This window comes from Crotalus tigris, unplaced genomic scaffold, assembly GCF_016545835.1.
Source record: "Crotalus tigris isolate CLP2741 ecotype Arizona unplaced genomic scaffold, ASM1654583v1 scf7180000021707.115196, whole genome shotgun sequence".
Classification (NCBI taxonomy): domain Eukaryota; kingdom Metazoa; phylum Chordata; class Lepidosauria; order Squamata; family Viperidae; genus Crotalus; species Crotalus tigris.
Genome location: NW_024098642.1, coordinates 9,962 through 28,735, shown reverse-complemented (window position 1 = coordinate 28,735; position 18,774 = coordinate 9,962). Strand labels below are relative to the sequence as shown.

The 18,774-nt window shown below is 47.1% G+C and overlaps 1 protein-coding gene across 3 annotated transcripts in view; it reads right to left on the bottom strand.

Annotated features, from left to right (window-relative positions):
* Positions 1–15,689, bottom strand: part of MASP1 (mannan binding lectin serine peptidase 1) — a 78,677-nt gene extending 62,988 nt beyond the window's left edge. Inside the window, exons 1-2 of one of the 3 annotated variants that reach the window (XM_039318942.1) lie at positions 15,460–15,689; positions 10,673–10,898 (exon numbers count right to left, since the gene is read on the bottom strand). In XM_039318942.1, coding sequence (XP_039174876.1) covers positions 10,673–10,898; positions 15,460–15,464 — 231 coding nt within the window. In that variant the 5' untranslated portion in view covers positions 15,465–15,689. The remainder of the gene's footprint in view (positions 1–10,672; positions 10,899–15,459) is intronic. The other 2 variants (XM_039318943.1, XM_039318944.1) reach the window with 2 other exon arrangements.
* Between the last annotated feature and the right edge of the window lie 3,085 nt (positions 15,690–18,774).

Below are 18,774 nucleotides of genomic sequence, written 5' to 3'. Positions count from 1 at the left end.
CTCCCAGAATTTCGACTCAGCCTACTTTAAGATGTGTGGACTTCAGCTCCCAGAATTCCTCGCTCCTGTTTTATAAGATAGGTGGATTTCAAGTCCTAGACATGGCTGGCTGGGGAATTCTGGGACTTGAGGTCCAGCTAGCTTAAAGTGGCCAGGGTGGAATAACATTGGTCTGGTGTGTGGACCCAGCCAAACCGTGCTGAGCAGGCAAAAGACAGCAGACAACTTCAAGCATGGGGTTCCCCTTGAGTGTCTAAACCTGAACCCCACTTCTAGCTCAGCATTGTCCCCTGGCATGGGCTGAAAACCCCTCAGAGCTGCTGCTTGCTCCCCCCTAGCCTTACACTAGGACAGGGGTAGGCAACCTTGGCTCTTTTATGACTCGTGGACTTCAACTCCCAGAATTCCTGAGCCAGCATGGCTCAGCTTGGAAACCTCTCCCTTTCACCTCAGCATGGATGGCTCAAGAATTCTGGGAGTTGGAGTCCACGAGTCATGAAGGGGCCAAAGTTTCCCTCATGCTGGCTCAGGAATTCTGGGAGTTGAAGTCCATGAGTCACGAAGGGGCCATATTTCCCCCAGCTGGCTCAGGAATTCTGGGATTTGAAGTCCACAAGTCATGAAGGGGCCATAGTTCCCCCGCGCTGGCTGAGGAATTCTGGGAGTTGGTCCACAAATCATGAGGGGGCCATAGTTCCCCTATGCTGGCTCAGGAATTCTGGGAGTTGAAGTCCGGAAGTCATGAAGGGGCCATAGTTCCCCCATGCTGGCTCAGGGATTCTGGGAATTGAAGTCCGTGAATCATGAAGGGGCCATAGTTCCCCCATGCTGGCTCAGGAATTCTGGGAGTTGAAGTCCGCGAGTCATAAAAGAGCCCAGGTTGCCTACCCCTGCGACTAGGAGAAAAACAAGCAAAATGGAGTTTCTCCTTCAAGACATTTCCTGGGAACCTCTCCAGGCTGGTCCCAGCTGGTGTGGCTGACCCTCCGGCCCATCGTCCCGGAGGCGGCCAATGACCTCCTCCAGGCTTGTCCTGGAATGCATTAATTGGGCTGCGGGGGGGGGGGTCTGGGCCACCTCTTGAGAAATATATATATATCAACTGTGTTCCTCATTAAGAGTCTGGCATTCCATGGCAGGCTGGAAGTAATTTGTGGAAACCACACAGTCAAGAAGAAGAAGAAAGAAGAGACCCCTTGCCACAAATGCCGATGGTCCCAAGGCTGCTCACTCTGGGCCGGAAGATCAGCACCCCAAGGCCAAATGGGGGGGGTCCCTGAAACGGTCGTGGGAATGTTCCTGGCGGCCTGTCCCTTCTTGCCATGGAGAAAGTAGTTTGGGAGGACAAATCTTGGATAGTCTTACCATGGAGAGTGTTTTAGGAGACACCCCTCTCTTTGAAGTGGGGGGGGGAGACTCATGGATGGGCCTTGTTTGTGGGGGGCCCTTCCCAGCCCATCAAGCCGCCTTCTTCACAGTTGTTAGGACTTCCTTCAAGGGAGATGCAGAATAGTGGCGTTGGAAGGGACCTTGGAGGTCTTCCAGTCCAACCCCCGGCTCAAGTAGGGGACCCCATATCATTCTGGACAAAGGACGGCTGTCCAGTCTCTTTTTTGAAAACCTCCAGTAAATGGAACACCTACAGCTTCTGAAGGCAAGTGGTTCCACTGATAAATTGTTCTCGCTGTCAGGAAATTGCTCTAAGGAAGGAAGGAAGGAAGGAGAAAGAAAGAAAGAAAGAAAGAAAGAAAGAAAGAAAGAAAGAAAGAAAGAAAGAAAGAAAGAAAGGAGAGATGGAAGGAAGGGAGAGATGGAAGGAAGGAAGGGAGGGAAGGGGATGAAAATAGGAAGGAAGGAAGGAAGGAGAAAGAAAGAAAGAAAGAAAGAAAGAAAGAAAGAAAGAAAGAAAGAAAGAAAGAAAGAAGGAAGAGATGGAAGGAAGGGAGAGATGGAAGGAAGGAAGGGAGGGAAGGGGATGAAAATAGGAAGGAAGGAAGGAAGGAAGGAAGGAAGGAAGGAAGGAAGGAAGGAAGGAAGGAAGGAAGGATAAGAAGTAATGGATGGAAACGAATCATGGAGAGAAGCAACCTGGAACTAAGGAGAAACTTCCTGACAGTTAGAACAATTAACCAGTGGAACCACCTGCCTTCAGAAGTGGTGAATGCTCCAACACTGGAAGTTTTTAAGAAGAGACTGGACAGCCATTTGTCTGAAATGGTGTAGGGTTTCCTGCCTGAGCATGGGGTTGGACTAGATGACCTCCAAGATCCCTTCCAACAACTACTACTACTACTACTACTACTACTACTACTACTACTACTCTTCTTCTTCTTCTTCTTCTTCTTCTTCTTCTTCTTCTTCTTCTTCTTCTTCTTCTTCTTCTTCTTCTTCTTCTTCTTCTTATTATTATTATTATTATTATTATTATTATTATTATTATTATTATTATTATTACTTTCTGACAGTGAGGACAATCAACTAGTGGAACAGCTTCCCACCAGAAATCGTGGGCGCTCTATCACTGGAGGTTTTTAAGAAGAGGCTAGACAGTCACTTGTCTGAGATGGCATAGGTTCTCCTGCTTAAGTGAGGGGCTGGACTAGAAGACCTCCAAGGTCCCTTCCAGCTCTAGTCCCTATATCTATAACTGTGGCAAAAAGGTGGTAAGATTGGGAGTAACTTGGTGAGCAACTGCCTCGCTTAGGAAGAAAAGAGAGGAAGAGGATGGCCAGCAGCAAAGAAGTTGGACTCAGTTTCAGCCGTGATAGGTGCACCATTGGAAGAGTTGAAGGATCAGCCATGGAGAACATCTATACTGCTAAGAGTCAAACCCTGATCTGATAGCATCAAAGCATCAAGCAGTGCAAAGACCAGCTCCTTTGAGAAATCTATCATGTTGGGAAAGATGGAAGGAGAGAGAAGAAGAGGACCACCACCAGCAAAGAAGATGGACTCAGTTACAACAGTGATGGGACCACTGTTGGAAGATCTGAAGGATCAAGTTGGAGACAGCCATGGAGAACATCTACTGTTTTGGCTGCTAAGAGTCAAACCCTGATCTGATAGCATCAAAGCATCAACCAGTGCAAAGAGCCAGCTCCTTTGAGAAATCCATCATGCTGGGAAATTTAGAAGGAGACAGAAGAAGAGGACCACCACCAGCAAAGAAGACGGACCTAGTTATGGTGGTGATGAGGACCACCATCACCAGCTCCTTGGAAGACCTGAAGGACCTGCTTAGGGGCAGATCAACCATGGAGAAAACCTATCCATGTAGTCAAAGTTGATCTTGACCTGATGGCACAGATGCATCGATCAATCAATCAATCAATCAATCCAAAGAGCCAGCTCCTTTGAGGAACCCATCATGCTGGGAAAGATGGAAGGAGAGAGAACAAGAGGACCACCACCAGCAAAGAAGATGGACCTAGTTATGGTGGCGATCAGGACCACCATCACCAGCTCCTTAGAAGACCTGAAGGACCTGTTTAGGGACAGATCAACCATGGGAAAAAACTTTGTCAGGAAGTTTCTCCTTAGTTCTAGGTTGCTTCTCTCCTTGATGAGTTTCCATCCATTGCTTCTTGTCCTGCCTTCAGGCGCTTTGGAGAAGAGCTTGACTCCCTCTTCTTTGTGGCAGCCCCTGAGATACTGGAAGGCTGCTATCCTATCCCCCCTTGTCCTTCTCTTCATTAAACGAGACATACCCAATTCCAGCAACCGTTCCTTATACAACGAGCGATGCTATTCTGTTTGGGGAATCGTAAAAACATCGGGCAAATCTTGAAGACACAGATCTTAAATTTGGGGGGCAAAAAAGAAAGAAAAATAGAACAGGCCCCAGATTAGATACCGACTTGAATTCCCAGTTGCAAACAAGCTTCCAATTCAGCGAACGGAAGGAAGCAAGCCGGCTTGCGGGAAAGGGAGAGACGCAGAATGGGGATGGCTGCTGGTAAAATCTGAGAAATCCGGGGAAAAAGAATGGAAACTAGTAATTTGGTCTGGATTGCTTCGAAACCACTGTCTGTCCACATATGCATATTTATGCAGACTCCATGTTTAGATGAATGAGCTCCAGCCGCAGAAGTAATAAATCCTCTCCAACTGAAAAGGCCCTTTTGACTTTCTGGTTATTCCAAATTATTTGTGGGTCGCCATCAAAGTAACCACCGAGCTCTTCGGCCCCACAGGACATTGTGAGAGAAAAGTGTTAATGTTCCACCATCGGAAGGAAGACCACGAGATCTGAGGGAGGGAAAGCTAGCCGGGTTTCTAGGCCTTGGGCAAGCTGGAAGATGGGTGGAGTTCAACTCCCAGAATTCCCCAGTCAGCATCCTAGCCGCTTTGCGTATGTTAACTGTGACTCAGGAAAATCTGGCCTTGAAGACGGGTGGAGTTCAGCTCCCAGGGGTCTGGAAGAGGAATGCTGGCTGAGGAATTCTGGGAATTGAAGTCCACCCATCTTAGTTGCCAAGGCTGAGAAACATTGCTGACTGGGGAATTCTGGGAGTTGAAGTCCCCCTCATCTTCAAGTTGCTAAGGTGGATAAACACTGCTGACTGGGGAATTCTGGGAGTTCAAGTTCCCCTCATCTTCAAGTTGCTAAGGTTGATAAACACTGCTGTGTGAGGAATTCTGGGAGTTGAAGTCCATCCATCTTCTAGTCACTAGGCTGATAAACACTGTTGGCTGAGGAATTCTGGGAGTTGAAGTCCCCCCCCATCTTCAAGTCACTAAGGTTGATAAACACTGCTGTGTGAGGAATTCTGGGAGTTGAAGTCCACCCCCATCTTCAAGTCACTAGGCTGATGTACACTGCTGGCTGAGGAATTCTGGGAGTTGAAGTCCATCCATCTTCTAGTCACTAGGTTGATAAACACTGCTGTGTGAGGAATTCTGGGAGCTGAAGTCCATCCATCTTCTAATCACTAGGTTGATAAACACTGTTGGCTGAGGAATTCTGGGAGTTGAAGTCCCCCCCCCCCGTCTTCAAGTCACTAAGGTTGATAAACACTGCTGTGTGAGGAATTCTGGGAGCTGAAGTCCATCCATCTTCTAATCACTAGGTGGATAAACACTGCTGGCTGAGGAATTCTGGGAGTTGAAATCCCCTCATCTTCAAGTCGCTAAAGTGGATAAACACTGCTGGCTGAGGAATTCTGGGAGTTGAAGTTCCCCCATCTTCAAGTCGCTAAGGTGGATAAACACTGTTGGCTGAGGAATTCTGGGAGTTGAAGTCCATCCATCTTCAAGTTGCTAAGGTGGATAAATACTGCTGGCTGAGGAATTCTGGGAGTTGAAGTCCCCCCATCTTCAAGTCGCTAAGGTGGATAAACACTGCTGGCTGAGGAATTCTGGGAGTTGAAGTCCCCTCATCTTCAAGTCGCTAAGGTGGATAAACACTGCTGGCTGAGGAATTCTGGGAGTTGAAGTCCCCCCATCTTCAAGTCGCTAAGGTGGATAAACACTGTTGGCTGAGGAATTCTGGGAGTTGAAGTCCATCCATCTTCAAGTTGCTAAGGTGGATAAACACTGCTGGCTGAGGAATTCTGGGAGTTGAAGTCCCCCCATCTTCAGGTCACTAAGGTGGGTAAAGAATGTTCTTGTATCTACCGGAGTCCTGTAGACTCCATTAAGCTGGAGGAAATCCTCTAACAGGTTTCCTATCGCCCCAACAATGATTGGATGCTAGAAGATCGTAGAAGCTCCGAGTTGGGATCGCTTTGGATGTCCCAGGGCCTTAGAGAGGCTGGTAGAATCTATATTTGACCATCCAGTCCGGACATCTTGAAAAGGAATGGAGAAGATTCTTCCTGTTCACAAGGGACGTGGGAGGTAGACAATCTTCTCAATGGTGGATCCCCACTTATTTAATATCCTTTTTCTGGAACCAAGTCTTTGTAGTTCCAGGTTGCTTCTCTCCTTGATGAGTTTCCATCCGTTGCTTCTTGCCCTGCCTTCAGGGGCTTTGGAGAAGAGCTTGACTCCCTCTTCTTTGGGGCAGCCCCGGAGGTACTGGAAGACTGCTATCCTGTCCCCCCTCGTCCTTCTCTTCATTAAACTAGACATACCCAATTCCAGCAACCGTTCCTTATATGTTTTAGCCTCCAGCCCCCCGATCATCTTTGTTGCTCTTCTCTGCACTCTTTCTAGAGTCTCAGCATCTTTTTTACATCGTGGTGACCAAAACTGGATGCAGTACTCTAAGTGTGGTCTCCCCAGTGCAGCATATATGCTCGTCCTTAGTTTGCAATGATCCTATGAGCAGCGGGTTGGACTAGAAGACCTTAAAGGCCCCTTCGGATTCCACAAGTCCATCATTTCGTTTCGTCTCTTTTTCAGGCATGCCAAGGGTATCTTTGTCGATGCATCTTTTAAAAATGTATACGGATTAAATTTTTCTGCCACTCGCCTCACTAGCCCAGCGACTCTGGGAGGGTTATACGTAATAAAATGTGCAATAGATGCAAGAAAGAGTTCAAAAGGGCTAAAAAAGCAATTAAAACGAAGAAAAAAGGATGGAAAGATACTTTTTTTTTGTCAGATTTTCGCCTTCCTCCTGCTGCCTGAACACAAGGGAAGTGTGAATCACACACAGTCAGTGGGAACCAGGAGGATGAAAGATAATTAATCTGTCAAATCGGGGTGCATTCCAACGCTTTCTTGTGACTCTAACAGGGTTTTTAAATAACAGCACATCGTTTGATTTGTATGCTTTAAAAAACAAAAACAAAAAAAACCCCTCTGGCTTTGCCCTTGATGTTTGTTGAAGATCAGACAAACACTCAGCAAAGTCATTAGAAAGAAAGAAAAACCAAATGCACTTGAAGTGTTAATACCGCTTCACAAGGTTTTGGTAAGGCCACACTTGGAATATAGCATCCAGTTTTGGTCACTGTGGTGTAAAAAAGATGTGGAGACTCTAGAAAGAGCACAGAGAAGAGCAACAAAGATGATTAGGGGACTGGAGGCTAAAACATACAAGGAACAGTTGCTGGAATTGGGAATAGAATGGAATGGAATGAAATGGAATAGAATAGAATAGAATAGAATAGAATAGAATAGAATAGAATAGAAAATATGGCATGGGATGGAATAGAATGGAATGGAAGAGAAGAGAAGAGAAAATATGGAATGGAATAGAATGGAATGGAATAGAATGGAATGGAATAGAATAGAATAGAATAGAATAGAATAGAATAGAATAGAATAGAATAGAATAGAATAGAATAGAAAATATGGAATGGGATGGAATAGAATGGAATGGAATGGAAGAGAAGAGAAAATATGGAATGGAATGGAATAGAATAGAATAGAATAGAATAGAAAATATGGAATGGGATGGAATGGAATGGTATGGAAGAGAAGAGAAAATATGGAATGAATGAAATGGAATGGAGAATAGAATAGAATAGAATAGAATAGAATAGAATAGAATAGAAAATATGGAATGGGATGGAATGGAATGGAATAGAATAGAATAGAAAATATGGAATGGGATGGAATGGAATGGAATAGAATAGAATAGAAAATATGGAATGGGATGGAGGGAAGGGAAGGGAAGGGAAGAGAAGAGAAGAGAAAATATGGAACGGAACGGAACAGAACAGAACAGAATAACAGAATGAATAGAATAGAATAGAATAGAATAGAATAACAGAATGAACAGAATAGAACAGGAATAACTGAGTCGGAAGGGACCTTGGAGGTCATCTAGTCCAACCCCCTGCTCAGGCAGGAAACACTATCCTATATCATTTCAGAGAAATGGCTGTCCAGTCTCTTCTTAAGTTCCTTTGAAGGAACTTGGTTGTTTGTCTTAACTTCAAGTGGTCACTAATCAAGGACTATCTGTGCTGTTAGTTTCTTAAAAAACATTTTAATCACAAACTAGCCTAAGAGCATGCCACGCTAAGCCATGAAATCTTAGTTTGTGCGACTGTCGTAAGTTTGGGTGACTTTCGTTAAGTTGAGGACTACCGGCAGATAAAAAAAGACGTGGGGCTTTGATCCCAGGACCGGGGCCGCCATTTTGACTTTTCTGACCACTCCCCTACTCTTATCCCTGCCTCAGTTCTTTCGGAAAGTTAATCTTTGTTCAAAAATTCAACCCTTCCTGGCTGATAGTTACTAATTCACTATTTACGAATTGTCCACAGCAGTTGCCTAACCCAGCCACCTCAGTTACATTCAAACCGCCTTGCAAAAATACGGTTTAGAGACCCCATGTTCAAAGGCAGTATATCTGAGAGACAAAGCTTGAGACAGTATACATAGATTTCTGGAGACAAGATAGTGGAATTAGATTTAGGGATGAGCAACCTTTGATTCTGGAGCCCAAAGTTAATATCCAAACTCGATCTGAAGGAACAAAGGTTGTTTTTGTGTTTTGAACACAATTTATCGCTCTGATTATAAGGCACTTACATTCTGAGCAACAACAAACGATTGTCATTTTTTAGCAGAATTGTGCAATTGAGAAAGGGACAATGCAAAGAGCACAAGGTCCAGGCCTGGAAGATTTCATACAATGAACACGGCTACATTCACACAACCTATAAGCCTAGGCCGCTTTATGACTCATGGACTTCAACTCCCAGATTTCCCGAGCCAGCCACGCTGAGGGGAAAGGGAGAGGTTTCCAAGCTGAGCCAGGCTGGCTCAGGAATTCTGGGAGTTGAAGTCCACCAGCCATGAAGGGGCCATAGTTCCCCCATGCTGGCTCAGGAATTCTGGGAGTTGAAGTCCACGAGTCATGAAGGGGCCAAAGTTTCCCTCATGCTGGCTCAGGAATTCTGGGAGTTGAAGTCCACAAGTCATGAAGGCGCCATAGTTTCCCCCATGCTGGCTGAGGAATTCTGGGAGTTGAAGTCTGCAGGTCACAAAAGGGCCATGGTTTCCCACCGTTGCCTACTGAACCTGGTTACTGATTGTAGCTACCTTCTGGATTGGATTAATACAGCTAGTCCTCGACTTATGGCCCCAGTTCAGACCAAAACTGCCGTTGCTAAGTGAGACATTTTTAAAGTGAGTTTCGCCCCATTGGATGACCTTCCTTGCCTCCATTGTTAAGTGAATCCTTGCCGTTGTTAAGTTAGTCACGCAGTTGTTAAGTGAATCTGGATTCCCCCCATTGACTTCGCTTGTCAGAAGTTCGCAAAAGGGGATCATATAACCCGGGGACTCTGCGACCGTCATAAATACAAGTCAGTTGCCAAGCATCTTGAATTTTGATCATGTGATGAATGGGGAGGCTGCAATGGTCATAAGTGTGAAAAAAAGGTCATAAGTCACTTTTTTCAGGGCTGTTGTAACTTTGAACTGTCATTAAATAAACTTGTAATTTGAGGACTACCTTGGATAAATATATATGTATATATAAATAGATACATATATAAATGTATATAATTATAGGTAAATAAACGAAGGAAGGAATGAAGGAATAAATAATAACAACAACAACAACAAAAACAACAACTGGAGAACTGGAGAAGATAACAAAATACAAAGACCTACAAATACAGTAGAACTAGAAAGACTGTGGCAAAAGCAAGCAAGGGTGGTACCAATAGTCATAGGCTCCTTGGGTGCAATCCCAAAACAACTGGAGCACCACTTGAACACCATTGGCATTGACAAATTCGCCATTAGTCAATTGCAAAAGGCGGCCTTACTAGGAACTGCTTCCATCCTGCGACGATATCTGTAATACCATCAAACATCCACAGCTGCCTATCCCAGGTCCTTGGGAAGGACTTGATAGGTAGACAAAAATGCCAAATCCAGTCTGAACATCTGGCTGACTGTGCGATGATCAATAATAATAATAATAACAACAACAGCAACAACAACAACAACAACAACACTTGAACACCATTGACATTGACAAATTTGCCATTAGTCAATTGCAAAAGGCGGCCTTACTAGGAACCGCTTCCATCCTGCGACGATATCTGTAATACCATCAAACATCCACATCTGCCTATCCCAGGTCCTGGATAAGGACTCGATAAGTAGACAAAAATGCCAAATCCAGTATGAACATTTGGCTGACTGTGTGATGATCAATAATAGTAATAATAATAATAATAATGTTGGAAGGGACCATGGAGGTCATCTAGTCCAACCCAGGAGGCTTTTCTCAATGCCCCTGTGTCCTTTCAGATGTGAGAAACAAAAAGATAAAGCAAAATATGCTGGCTTAAATTTCAGTAACCAAATTCTCCCCGTTTAGTTTGCCCTAATGATGAACATGCTGTACTAGATCATGAGTTCAAATCCTATCTTAAGGCAGCTGGGTGACTTTGGGCCAATCCCCAGGAGATGGTGAGTTCTAATCCCACCTTAAGCATGAAAGCCGATTGGATGATTTTGGGCCAATCCCCAGGAGACGGTGAGTTCTAGTCCCACTTTAAGGATGAAAGCCGATTGGGTGACTTTGGGCCAATCACCAGGAGACGGTGAGTCCCGCCTTAGGCATAAAAGCTGGCTGGGTCACTTCCAGCCAGTCCCTCTCTCTCATCCTGTCCCACCTTGCAAGGATGTTGTGATAGGGACAATAGGAAACAGGGGCATTGCGTAGGCCAGCCTGAATGGTTACGAAAAGCAGGCTATATTCTAATCCTTTAAAATCCCAAGATTTCACCAGGCACTGCATTTGTGGACTCACCTTCAGGTAGTCGTATTCGCAAAGGTAGGAGGCTTCCAGGTCGAAATGCATGAAGTAGAGCCTCACGCGAAACCCCTCCGTCACGGAGATATTCCAGGTCACTTCTGAATCGCTGGGATAAGAGTCCGGATAACCGGGAGAGGTGATTTGTCCAAACATGTCATTCAATTCAACAGCCTCTGCTCCGAACAGCCAGACCGCACAAAGACCCCAAATCAACAAACACCTGGAAAACAAGGACACGGTGATTCCTGCATGTCACCACACACACACACTGCCGGCCCTATAAGATAGGCCAGGCAAGAAACTAAACCAGGGGTCTTCAAACTTGGCCCTTTGATGACTTGTGGACTTCAACTCCCAGAAATCCTCAGCCAGCCTCCATTTTGTTCGTTAGATTGAAGACAGGGGTCTTCAAACTTGGCCCTTTGATGACTTGTGGACTTCCACTCCCAGAATTCCTCAGCCAGCCTCCATTTTGTTAGATTTAAGACAGGAGTCTTCAAAGTTGGCCCTTTGATGACTTGTGGACTTCAACTCCCAGAATTCCTCAGCCAGCCTCCATTTTGTTTGTTAGATTTAAGACAGGGGTCTTCAAACTTGGCCCTTTGATGACTTGTGGAATTCAACTCCCAGAATTCCTCATCCAGGCATGCTGGCTGAGGAATTGTGGGAGTTGGAGTCCACAAGTCGTGAGGTGGCCAAGGTTGAAGAACCCTCCTTTAACATACCACTGCTCAGCCATTCTACTTCCACCAAGTTGCCTTGGGTAGGGGTCTTCAAACTTTTATGACTTGTGCACTTCCACAATTCTCCAGGCAGCACACTGGGAGCTGAAGTCCTCATATCCTGGCTGGGGAATTCTGGGAGTTGAAGTCCTCAAATCCTGGCAGGGGAATTCTAGGAATTGAAGTCCACGCATCCTGGCTGGGGAACTCTGGGAGTTGAAGTCCATACATGCTGCCCAGGGGATTCTGGGAGTTGAAATCCATACATCCTAGCTGAGGAATTCTGGGAGTTGAAGTCCATACATGCTGCCCAGGGGAATTCTGGGAGTTGAAATCATACATCCTAGCTGAGGAATTCTGGGAGTTGAAGTCCTCATATCCTGGCAGGGGAATTCTGGGAGTTGAAATCCATACATCCCAGCTGAGGAATTCTGGGAGTTGAAGTCCATACATCCTAACTGAGGAATTATGGGAGTTGAAGTCCTCATATCCTGGCAGGGGAATTCTGGGAGTTGAAATCCAGACATCCCAGCTGAGGAATTTTGGGAGTTGAAGTCCTCATATCCTGGCAGGGGAATTCTGGGAGTTGAAATCCATACACCCCAGCTGAGGAATTCTGGGAGTTGAAGTCCATACATCCTAGCTGAGGAATTCTGGGAGTTGATGTTCTCATATCCTGGCAGGGGAATTCTGGAAATTGAAGTCCATGCATCCTGGCTAGGGAATTCTGGGTGTTGGAGTCCACCCCTCTTAAAACTTCCTAATGTTGAGAAACATGTTCTGGAACGTTCCCACCCCTCCCATGCAGATTTAGGGGCTCCAAGAGAGTGAGAAAAATGTCGCAGACCCTGTTTTCAGTACACAACGCCACCAAGAAATCCCATCCCTGATCTCTCTGTTCCGATGTTCTATAAACATCTTGTGACAGATTTTGTCAATTTTGCAGATGGCTGCTCGCTTGCAACGTTGTGAGTCTGGCAGTGGAATTCATCCATTGTCACACAGTGCGTTGAACTGTAAACTAACTGTAAACTAACTTAAACAGTGCACAGAGCTGTAAACTGAGCTAAATCTGCACAGCACGCTAATCCACCGGGGAAAAAAGTGAAAGCAAGCCAAGATGAACATTTCAACCTGGTTTAGGATGTTGGGGAATCAGGGGCAACTGGGTGAGGGTCAAAAAAGTCAAGACAGCAGCTTCAATCTCGTGATTGGAGCCCACCCCTTCTTATATCTGTACTTATTTATTTAGGTATTGATTCAGTTACAGCCTGCCTTTATTCTTTTTATAATATTATAAGGCTATTTATAATAATAATCTCAAGGTCCAAACATACTTCATCCTTCCTCCTCCTCTATTCCCCATAACCACAGCCCTGTGAGGTGGGCTGGGATGAGAGAGGGATTGGCCCAAAGTCATCCAGCTGGTTCTCATGTCTAAGGCGGGACTAGAACTCACCGTTTCCTGGTGCTTGGCCCAAAGTCCCCCAGCCAGCTTTTCTCTCTAAAGCAGGACTAAAACGCCCAGTCTCCTGGTGATTGGCCCAAAGTCATCCAGCCAGCTTTCATGGCTAAGGCGGGACTAGAACTCCCTGTCTCCTGGTGATTGGCCAAAGTCTCCCAGCCTTCTTTCATGCCTAAGGTGGGACTAGAACTCACCGTCTCCTGGTGATTGGCCCAAAGTCTCCCAGCCGGCTCTCATGTCTAAGGCGGGACTAGAATTCCCCACCTCCTGGTGATTGGCTCAAAGTCACCCAGCAGGCTTTCATTCCTAAGGGGGGGACTAGAATTCACCATCTCCCGCTTTCTAGCCTAGTGCTTCAAAATGGGAGAGGACTTAAGAGTGGTCAGTCCCTGCCACCATTTTGACTTTTTTTTTTTTACTCCCTTGAGGACAATCTTGCTGCAAATGCAGCAGCTGAGTTTCTAGCCCTCCGATTGCAGCATAGGTTTGGACTGAGGGATGTGCAATTAAAATTCCCCTTTTTTCAAATATCCTGGGGATCTAAACATCTGTAAAATGGGAGGGCGTCCTGCAGGTATAGCAAGGTTGGTTACCCTAGTTGCAAACCAAGATAAATAGTAGAGCAGGGGTCTTCAAACTTGGCCCTTTTATGAGTGGTGGACTTCAACTCCCAGAATTCCTCAGCCAGGCACGCTGGCTGAGGAGTTCTGGGAGTTGAAGTCCACCAGTCATGAAGGGGCCCTAGTTGTCCCATGCTGGCTGAGGAATTCTGGGAATTGAAGTCCTCAAATCATGAAGGGGCCATAGTTCTATGATGGCTGAGGAATCCTGGGAGATGAAGTCCATGAAGGGGCCATAGTTCCCCTATGATGGCTGAGGAATTCTGGGAGTTGAAGTCCTTAAGTCATGAAGGGGCCATAGGTCCCCCATGCTGGCTGAGGAATTCTGGGAGTTGAAGTCCTTAAGTCATGAAGGGGCCATAGTTCCGCCATGCTGGCTGAGGAATTCTGGGAGTTGAAGTCCACAAGTCATGAAGGGGCCATAGTTCCCCCATGCTGGCTGAGGAATTCTGGGAGTTGAAGTCCGCAAGTCATGAAGGGGCCATAGTTCCCCCACGCTGGCTGAGGAATTCTGGGAGTTGAAGTCCACAAGTCATGAAGGGGCCATAGTTCCCCCACGCTGGCTGAGGAATTCTGGGAGTTGAAGTCCGCAAGTCATGAAGGGGCCATAGTTCCCCCACGCTGGCTGAGGAGTTCTGGGAGTTGAAGTCCACCAGTCATGAAGGGGCCCTAGTTGTCCCATGCTGGCTGAGGAATTCTGGGAATTGAAGTCCTCAAATCATGAAGGGGCCATAGTTCTATGATGGCTGAGGAATCCTGGGAGATGAAGTCCATGAAGGGGCCATAGTTCCCCTATGATGGCTGAGGAATTCTGGGAGTTGAAGTCCTTAAGTCATGAAGGGGCCATAGTTCTGCCATGCTGGCTGAGGAATTCTGGGAGTTGAAGTCCGCAAGTCATGAAGGGGCCATAGTTCCCCCAGGCTGGCTGAGGAATTCTGGGAACTGAAGTCCACCAGTCATGAAAGGGCCAAGCATGAAGAGCCCTGTAGTAGAGGCTACAATCATCTCCCAGCCTTTGAACGCCAAATAAGAGTCTCATTACAGTTTGTTTTCTTCCTCCCCCCCCCTTGCAATTCCTAACTAGGAGGAGAAGAGTGCTGTGCAACCCTCAAGCTTGCTCTCCTCCCTTGAAACGGCTCTGCGTAGGCCCAATACTACTTTTCAACACCACCTTCCCCATTTGCCAACGTTTTTTTGACTGGCGGGATGAATTTCCCAACCTGACAAACCAACCAGTTGCAAACTTGATTAGCGCGGCTGAGGCAGAATCAATAAGTAAATAAACAGAGTCCTTTTGATGGTGAGGGAGGGGGTTCCCGTTGTTTGGAAAACTTGCAATCCATTTGCCAACCGTCACTTTTTTTGAACAAACAAACCAACAAACCAATGAGCAGCTGCACGGTGATCCCAGGAAGAAATCAAGAAATGCTGCTGGATCCTTCCCCCCCCCCGTTTCTTTCTCAATTCGGCTCTCTCCCTGAGGGATCAGTCCTGGATGCAAATCTTTCTTGACCATTCCAGATCTTTCTTGACCATTCCAAATCTTCCTTTACCCTTCCACCTTCCCGCTCACCAATATTCTGCAAAAGCAGGAGACCAAATCCTGAGCTCCCCAGAAAAACAGACATTTTAATCCAGAAAGCCACCCTTAACCCCTTCGGCTCCTGATGCCTGCCATCCACAGCCAGCAAGAGGGATTTAAAAAAAAAAAAAAATCAAATTAAAACCCTGCAGGGTATGGATGAGATTTAAAAAAAAAAAAGGAGAGGGGAAAAAAAAAGGAGCCGTGTGCATTGTCACTTCTGGACGAAACAGCCAAATGGACAGGTGTCTTTTTTCCAGCCAAGCTTTGATCGGGCTGCCTTGGCAGAAATGCTCCCCACCCATGAGAAAAACACAAAGGAGCATCCCCCCCCAAAAAAAGACAATTTCAGCAATCTTGCATGCTTAGTCCCCCCTCTGCCAGCAACTCACCTCATGCTCTTTGTCCTGGGGGTGCCCTTATTTTGAGGGTCCACGGATGCCTCCCGAAACAAGGAGAGTGGCGATGCTCACCATGCGCTGTGCGCTATCCAGTGTTCAGCGCCGGCTGGATTATCTTTGTTCAGAGCTTATGAGCGGGGAGAGAAAGCAGTGAAAAGCAGAGAGAGAGAGAGAGAGAGAGTGGCTGTGTGTGTGAGGCAGTGTGTCTGGGGGGGGGGGTGTCTGGCATTCCCCATGCTGGTCACGCCTTCCTCGCTCTACACACACACACACACACACACACACACACACAACCAATACACCAGCTTGCCAGCAGTAGCAGCACCAGCAAAAACGCGTCTCTCTTGCTTGCTCACGCCGGGGCTGAGAATCTCTGGAGTTTTCTTTGCACACAAAGGGTGTGAGCGAGGAATGTGCTGGTTGTCAAAACCCCACGCCCTGCGCGGTCAAGGGTGGCAAATGGTTTCAAGAGCATGTGGCGTTTGGGCACCAGGTCTGCTTGCGCATGGCGGTGCTGCAGCAGAAACATAAGAGCAGGGCTTCCCAGGCCTGGCACTTGAGGATGGGTGGACTTGGACTCCCAGAATTCCCAAATTAGCATAGATGCATGGACTTCCACTCCCAGAATTCCCCAGCCAGCATACTTTAAGATGGGTGGACCTCAACTCCCAGAATTCTTTAGCCAGCATGCTTTAAGATATGTGGACTTCGACTCCCAGAATTCCTTAGCCAGCATGCTTTAAGATATGTGGACTTCGACTCCCAGAATTCCTTAGCCAGCATGCTTTAAGATGGGTGGACTTCGACTCCCAGAATTCCTTAGCCAGCATGCTTTAAGATGGGTGGACTTCGACTCCCAGAATTCCTTAGCCAGCATGCTTTAAGATGGATGGACTTCAACTCCCAGAATTCTTTAGCCAGCGTGCTTTAAGATGGGTGGACTTCCACTCCCAGAATTCCTTAGCCAACATGCTTTAATATGGATGGACCTCTACTCCCAGAATTCCCCAATTAGGGTCTTTAAGATGCATGGACTTCCACTCCCAGAATTCCTTAGCCAGCACACTTTAAGATGGATGGACCTCCACTCCCAGAATTCCCCTGACAGCATGTTTTAAGATGGGTGGACTTCCACTCCCAGAATTCCTCAGGTAGTTCTGGAGAATTCTGGGAGTTGAAGTCCACGCCTTTTTAAGCTCAGGCTGAGAAACAATCGGTTGGGCCATCCAGAACTCCTAGTAAAGAGAAATTTGGAGTGATGAGTGCAGAAAAATACAGGAAAAAAAAATACAGAACACAGAAATACAGAATACAGGAAAAAATCGATGACATTGCTGGACAAAATCCAACTTCTTCCCAGCAAAGCAATTTCCCAAGGTGCTGGATGGGAAGCCTGGAGGCCCAAGTCCAAGGCTGCCTTCAGCCCTGCAGACTTGGGGTTGACTTTGGAGGGGTCTCATGGCTCCCGTCACCAGTGACCTGCCCCCCGTGGGGGTTGTGGGAACACTAGAGGAAGTAAAGACCCCCCCAACCCCCCCTTGAGCTCCTGAAAGACGAGATCAAAGTCTGACGGACGACGAAAAGAGAGGGGGGTCTTCCCAGGCTGGCTCACTCCAACATTGTTCCGCTTGCGAGATCCAGGTTTTTCTGGGAATTGCAGGGCAAACATGTTTGGTGGGGCGCAGTTTGGGGAATGGTGGATTGGCTAGATGTCGGTTTATAAACCCACAGGGATTTCCCCAAGATAGGAACTCAGGAAAGACTCCGAGGCTCCTTTGGAAAAGGGTTAAATGTCTTCCATTCTTCTCTTGTCACTCCTCTTCTTCTTTTTCTCTTCCTTTTCCTTCCCTTCCCCTTCTTTCTCTTCCTTCTCTCCTTCACTCCTTCGTTCCCTCCCTCTCCTCACTCCTTTCTTCTTCCTCTCCCCCCTCCCCTCCTCTGCTCTTCCATATTCCTTCCTTCCTTCTTTCCTTCCTTCTTTCCTTCCTCCCTCCCTCCCCTTCCTTAACTGGTTTCCTCTTCCTCCTATTCTCCCCTTCTCCCCTCCCCTTCCTTTCCTCTTCCCCTTCCTTCCTTCCTTTCCTTTCCTTCCTTCCTCCCTCCCTCCCTCCCCTTCCTTAACTGGTTTCCTCTTCCTCCTATTCTCCCCTTCTCCCCTCCCCTTCCTTTCCTCTTCCCCTTCCTTCCTTCCTTCCTTCCTTCCTTCCTTCCTTTCCTTTCCTTCCTTCCTCCCTCCCTCCCTCCCCTTCCTTAACTGGTTTCCTCTTCCTCCTATTCTCCCCTTCTCCCCTCCCCTTCCTTTCCTCTTCCCCTTCCTTCCTTCCTTCCTTCCTTCCTTCCTTCCTTCCTTCCTTCCTTTCCTTTCCTTTCCTTTCCTTTCCTTTCTTCCCTCCCTCCCTCCCTCTCCTTCCTTAACTGGTTTCCTCTTCCTCCTACTCCCCCCTTCTCCTCTCCTCTCCCCTTCCTCTCCTCTTCCCCTTCCTTCCTTCTTTCCTTCTTTCCTTCCTTCCTTCCTTCCTTCCTTCCTTCCCTCCCTCCCTCCCCTTCCTTAACTGGTTTCCTCTTCCTCCTACTCTCCCCTTCTCCCCTCCCCTCCCCTTCCTCTTCCTTCCTTCCTTTCCTTTCCTTTCCTCCCTCCCTCCCCTTCCTTAACTGGTTTCCTCTTCCTACTACTCCCCCCTTCTCCCCTCCCCCCTTCCCCTTCCTTCCTTCCTTCCTTCCTTCCTTCCTTCTTTCCTTTCCTCCCTCCCTCTCCTTCCTTAACTGGTTTCCTCTTCTACTCTCCCCTTCTCCCCTCCCCTCCCCTCCCCCCTTCCCCTTCCTTCCTTCCTTCCTTCCTTCCTTCCTTCCTTCCTTCCTTCCTTCCTTCCCTTCCTCCCTCTCCTTCCTTAACTGGTTTCCTCTTCCTCCTACTCCCCCCTTCTCCCCTCCCCTCCCCTTCCTCTCCTCTTCCGTCCTTCCTCCCTCCCTCCCTCTTTCTCTCTCTCTCTCTCTCTCCCTCCCCTCCCCTCCTCCCCAATGGAATCAAATCTTTTCCACACTATTTTCCTGCTGGGTTTATATCTCTCCCCCCCCCACCCCCGGCACATTCTTAGTCTCTCTGCCCAAAACCTTTGTCCAATGCTACTTTCTAATTAGGATCTCTTAAATAGTTCCCTAAATAACCCTTGTCTGGTTTTGGAAAAAAAAAAAAAGCCATTTTCTTGAACTCCAAGTTAAGGGCAAAGACCAGGGACGCGGGGTGGGTGAACTTAAAAAACCTAGAATTGTCATTTGGCACGGGAAAAGAAAGAAAAAAAGAGAGAG